The sequence below is a fragment of the Nicotiana attenuata genome, chromosome 2, assembly GCF_001879085.1.
Source record: "Nicotiana attenuata strain UT chromosome 2, NIATTr2, whole genome shotgun sequence".
Taxonomy (NCBI): domain Eukaryota; kingdom Viridiplantae; phylum Streptophyta; class Magnoliopsida; order Solanales; family Solanaceae; genus Nicotiana; species Nicotiana attenuata.
This window is the reverse complement of record NC_031990.1, coordinates 36,646,554-36,652,437: the sequence shown is the minus strand read 5'-3', so window position 1 is coordinate 36,652,437 and position 5,884 is coordinate 36,646,554. Positions and strand designations below refer to the sequence as shown.

The 5,884-nt window shown below is 39.2% G+C and overlaps 1 protein-coding gene across 2 annotated transcripts in view; it reads left to right on the top strand.

Annotated features, from left to right (window-relative positions):
• LOC109207382 overlaps positions 1-5,601 on the top strand; it is a 5,822-nt gene extending 221 nt beyond the window's left edge. The window contains exons 1-5 of one of the 2 annotated variants that reach the window (XM_019370292.1): positions 11-177; positions 287-393; positions 1,949-2,181; positions 2,357-3,065; positions 3,213-5,601. In XM_019370292.1, the coding sequence (XP_019225837.1) occupies positions 1,951-2,181; positions 2,357-3,065; positions 3,213-5,386 (3,114 nt within the window). In that variant the 5' untranslated portion in view covers positions 11-177; positions 287-393; positions 1,949-1,950 and the 3' untranslated portion in view covers positions 5,387-5,601. Of the gene's footprint in view, positions 1-10; positions 178-286; positions 394-1,948; positions 2,182-2,356; positions 3,066-3,212 lie in introns of those variants that run through there. The other variant, XM_019370299.1, reaches the window with a different exon arrangement.

Genomic DNA, 5,884 nt, shown 5'->3' with positions numbered 1-5,884 from the left:
CCCCCACAACAACAACAACACTTTCTCTTTCTCTGTCTAAAAGAACATTTCATTCAGTGTGGCCCCATAAGATCGAAAGCTCTAATCTTTTGTTCAGTTTTATTAGGATCTCAGCTTCTTCAATGGTGTTACCAAACTAACCTCTTTGTTTTTTCCTTATAGTTATTATGCATAGTTGTAAGTAATAATTAAGTATTACTCTTTCTTAGTTTGTCTTTTTATTTATTTATTTATTTATTCTGGTTTTGTTTTTTCTTTATTCATTCTTCTTTTTTTTTTGGCTTAGTGCCTTAGTCTCAGTTTGGTACTACAAATTCTCCATGATTCTTGAGATGGTATAATACTCCAAGAAGGGGGTATTAAGGAGAAGTGGCTCAAAGATGTGGGTCTGAGGTAAAATCTTATTTTTAGATTTATTCATATTTGACTTTAAGACCCAGGACCAGATGATATCTTGTGTTCTATGTTTGCTTTATTCAATTTTTTTTGCATTTTCCGTTAATCATTATGTTAATTTATTCATGTTTATATTTAAAGGTAACAGCTTCTGGGGTTCTAAATTTGTGGTTTCTGTCATTCTGGTTTTATACATTTCCCCTACCATGTGAAGTAGTCTAGTTATTTATAGATTTGGTTAAGTTCTTGGATTTGAGAAGCGTTTGAGATATTTGTAGATATTTGTACAAATTCCCCTTCATTTACACTTCCAAGGGGAAAATATTGCAACTTTACTTGTTTATAAAGTGTTTAATGCGAGCGATTTAATTCATTAACTAGTGCTAATCACCAAGTTTTGGCTGACACCTCTGAATATTAGTTGGTTTGTTAGTCTAAATTAATGGGGAATTGACAATATATAATGCCTTCTAATTCTTAGTTTTGGTCGAAGGATTTAAATTGCATCCGTTAATGTTGACATGTCATTAGTAGACGCGCCTACATTGGTCCTTTTTTGGTTAATTTGATCGCTACAAACATGGTGGCTTTATTCGTAGTACACCAGCTTTTGTGGACTATTTTTGTAACCTTCCAACTACGTTGACTTGTGCAAGATTGCCTGTCTTCATTACCAGATTATGAATTTTGCAATAATTGAAGAGTTGGATTGAAATATTGCTGGTCGGAAAATCTAGATTATTCTAGGTGATTCCAGTGAGGTGTGCTGGACTATTGTGTTGGTTCTATATGGAGTGACTGACACTCAGAAATGGTGCTTGTTAATGAAAAACCATATGCAGAGTGTGATCATAAACAGTTTATGCGATTATGAAGTATAGCTTGGCCTTTGTGAAGAAAAATGTTCCTGCTTTTCCCCGTTTGTTTGGTGACAGAACAGTACTAAATGTAATTATAAGGAATATCCATATTTTTCGGGTTTCTGTAGTGCAAGTTCTCTAGGTAGACTCACCATTAAGTCTCCTTCTTGCATGTTCTTACCAGGCATCATCAGTTTATCATCTCCATATTCGCTCATATGAGAATCTCGACAGAAAATGGGAGACTAATGTACTGTGAAAAGTTGTATTTTAATTCTTGAAAGATACACTTGAAGAAGAAACATTCTTCCTTGAGAGGGGAGCTTTGCCATCGGTCTTCTCATGTTCATCGAATTTCTTCAGGGAGCTCCCGAAAGTTTTTCTTCAGAGGAAGTACAATAAGTTCAAAATACAAATCTGTTATGTAGATTTTGGCACTTAAACTATGTGAGATTTGAATGAGGATTGTGCCAATGATGTCATGATGTTTAGTGCGAAATAGTACTTGCAGATATTGTGCATTCAGCCAATTAGCGTTACTGTCTTACTCTTCCCATCAGTTTGCTAACTTAGACTGATATTCGAGAAAATTGAAAATAATAAGAAAGGAACTTCAAAATTTAAGCTTTGATTTCATAGTTAGAAAATACTGTTTGGTTTTATTTATATGATTTGATTCCTACTGTCGGCAGGAATGGAAACACAAGTGCATTGCAAAAGCTACTTACCAGCTTATAAATCCATGAGCTACCTTAGTGAGGATTCAAACAATGGATGGCCCCTACATTATGGAGAGAAAATCTACACAAATGCGCAATACCGTAATGGTTTCATATCAAGGATTATGATAGATGAAGATCCTGGATACGATAAAGATGTTCTAAAGCAGAAAATACTTGAACACGAGGAAACATTCAAGAATCAGGTAATTCTATCTCTAGTTGTCAACGTTAATTTTCTGTCAAATCGAGGAAGTTATAAGCTTTTAATCTCGTTTTATACTGGTCCTCTTGCATATATCTACAGAAGTAGTTTGTCCCTTTTTACACGTTTTTTCCAGTATTGCTGCAAAGTTTACTTATGTAAATCTTTGTTTGTAGGTATTGGAACTTCATCGCCTTTACAGAACCCAGCGGGACATGATGTATGAAATTAAACGGACAGAATTGCATAAACCTTGGACATCAATGGAGCCATCATCTTCATCAAGCCTTCTCGGATCCCATCTTCCACCTAAAGATGCTTGGAAATGCCAAATCACCAGCTTCCCCGTAGCAAATTCAAGTTATGCTAGACCATCTATATCTGGTACTGAAATTCTAAATTCTCCCTTGAGTTCTTCAAAGGTGAACGATGTACAGTCTGGTCGATCTCAAATACAAAATAGTTGCTCTTCAAATACATGTGAAGTTTCTGAGGCTAGGCCCTCAAAAGTGCGGAAAAAGTTGTTTGATCTTCAACTTCCAGCTGATGATTACATAGAAACAGATGAAGCTGATGAGCAGTTGCGAGATAATGAAGGATCGTTCTGTCCAAGATCTTGTGCTAATAGAAATGATACAGCTGACCGAGACAGTAGTACGAAATTTTGTCCTGGTGCTGATGCTGGTACCAAGAGTGATAAAAGAGATGCTTCAGCATCCAATTCATGTTTGAGAACCTCGGTCAGGTTAGCTGATCTCAATGAACCAGCTCAGCTTGAAGAAGTAACCCCATCACCTGTTGATCTAAATGCTTGTGCTAAATCAAATCCAGCATTTGGTAGTAAAGGCAAAGAGAGAGACTGGTACTCTTCTACATATGAGACAGGTAAATAATACCTGTGAAACATTGTATATACAACGGCCAGAGTTTTGGTTGTATGCGCCTAATCTTGACTTGGTTGCTTGCACATTAAAATTTCCTCCTTCATTGCATTTTCGTGATGGTATGTCAGGTGTTTCCTTCCTTTTGCAGGTAACATTAAAGGTAGCTTGGCTCCACTACCTCTTAGTTTTGCACAAAACAAGTTATCTACACCTTGCCACCCGGCAAAAGTAATGCTTGACAAAGCCTGTCTAACTCCTGGGGTTCAATCACCTCATCATATCAGGGATGACCTTTGGAGGGAGAGAACAGTGCATAGTTTAGAGACCTTTTACAGATATCATGAGAAGTCCAACTATACATATGGGAAACCATTTGTCACTTCTCATACGTCTAGTCCATATCCATTCTCTAATTCCTCAGAATTTTCCAATTCATGGTCACACACTCTCTCTTCTTGGGGTAAACCAAGTGGCATAATGCTATCATCAGGGCATACAAACCCGTCATTTAACTCATCTGCCATGGTCAGCAAGAGTCCACAGTCACCTCAGAGCAATGCAATTTTTGGAGACAAGCGGCATATCAGTGGAGGGTCTACGTCAAATCTAGGTTTGGCTACTGATCTCTCCATCAGGAATGGATTTCACCATGGGTCCTCATCGGGGCCCAAAGACTCACCCCTTTTCTTATCTGTTGATTTTGATTCTCGGAAGCATAACAAGGGTGACGACTTGACATCTGAGTGCTCCCCTAATAATAGGTGTGAGAAATATCTTATTAGCTCCAATAATATGGACTTGACGTCCGACAAAGGTTTCGATTTGAATGTACTATCAAAGAGTTCACTAGATGAGGAACTTTCCAGGAGAGATCTTGAGTTGGTTGAGGCAAAAAGAGAGCCTCAAGATTGTATACCAGTGTTTCCGTGGCTTAAAGCTAAGCCAAGTTTCAGAAATGTGAGTTCGAATACCATGAAAGGTGGAAACCCAGCGGACTCTGGCTTCATCCAAGCCTGCGCAAACTCACCTATCTGCGGAAGTGGTCCATCAAAAAATCTCAGCAATGTCTCCTATGCGCAGAACGTGGTGCCAACTCTAGAAGATTGCACCATGAAGGCCAGAAAGGAGCTGGGGGAAACCCGAAGTATAAGGAAAATTCTGGGGGTTCCAATTCCTGAAATTCCTTGTGCTTCCAAAAATGAGTCATCTTTGTTTGTTTCCACTTCTGCTACTCTTCATTCCTCAACTGAGGGAGAAAATAGAAGACATGAACGGAGGAATATGGTGATTGACATTAACATAGCTTGTGACCTTTCTGTGGTTGAGCCCGAGAAACAGGCTTCCACTGAACCAGTTGTTGCTGAGACAGTGATGGAGACAAAAGCTACCATTATCAGAAATTCCTTCGATTTGAACTCATGTATTACTGAAGATGAAGATTCATTCTTTGTTGAAAGCAATAATGTCAACGTGAGGACTGTCATCGAGATAGATCTGGAAGCTCTTCCTGTTCTGGAAACTGAAGAAGATCATTTCTCTGGAGAGAAGGACAAACAAAATGATGCATCTTTGCAGTTGCCGGAGCCCAAACTTGACAAAACACAGGATGAAGTTATCAGGAACGCAGCTGAAGCAATAGTATCCATTTCATCGTCCAGTCAGTTCAATTTTATTGACGAAAGTTCCAGCGATCCATCTGATGATCCACTGGGATCCCTAGGTTGGTTTGTTGACGTAGTCTTTTCTTTCGACAATGAATTCACGAGCAAGACTAAAGAAATAATAGCGAAGGATGCTATGATTGTTGCACCTACTACTACTACTACTACTACTACTGTGGAGATGGATTACTTTGAGGCAGTGACACTGCAACTAGAAGAGACTAAGGAACAAGACTACTTGCCCAAGCCTTTTGTTCCTGAAGTCCAACCAGTGGAAGATGCAGGAGCCACTTCACTAACAAAGCGAACCCGAAGAGGAAATGGAAGGTGGGGAAGGCAGAGGAGGGACTTTCAAAGGGATATCCTTCCTGGACTGGCTTCGTTGTCAAGGCACGAGGTGACCGAAGACATTCAGACATTCGGAGAGTTGATGAAAGCTATGGGCCATTCTTGGAACTCAGGATCCATGAGAAGGAATGGCAGCGGTAAACGGGGAAGGCGGAGGATGGTGATTGAAACCGCCCCTGCCACTGTGTCGTCCCCAATAACCCCTCCTCTAAGTTTGGAGGACAAAAGTCTAACAGGGTGGGGCAAGACGACTAGACGTCCAAGGAGGCAAAGATGCCCTGCAGGTCATCCTCCTGCTGTTACATTAACTTAACTATGTGAATGAGGCTGTAATTTATCAACTTTGATTTATAGAGATGAGGTAAAACAGATTAGGTGAGTTTGTTTATGAATTTTCAGGTGTGAAGTTGTTAGATATGGAGTCCTTGTACATGTCCTTGTAGCCCATAATTTAGGACACCATCAATGGGTTGATTGGGTTACTGATTCTGTATTCAGGAGCAATGCTACATAATGTCTTCTGGATCATACAGCATTTTCAAATGCATCTTTTGACTGTGTTTCAAAAAATCTTTGTGGCTGTTATTCGAGATAAAAGTCAGAATTTTAGGTCAGTGGAACTATAGAAGTGACGCTGAGTTCACTATTTCTTTGTGACAATGGACTAGGGGTGTCAATGATTCTGTTCGGCAGGTTATTTAATAAAATTTGTACCATACCAATTTTTCGGTTATTCTATTATGTAAGACCAAAATTAGACTTTTCAAAACCGTCCCAATCATGTCGGTTTCTCTTCGGTATCAGTACGGTT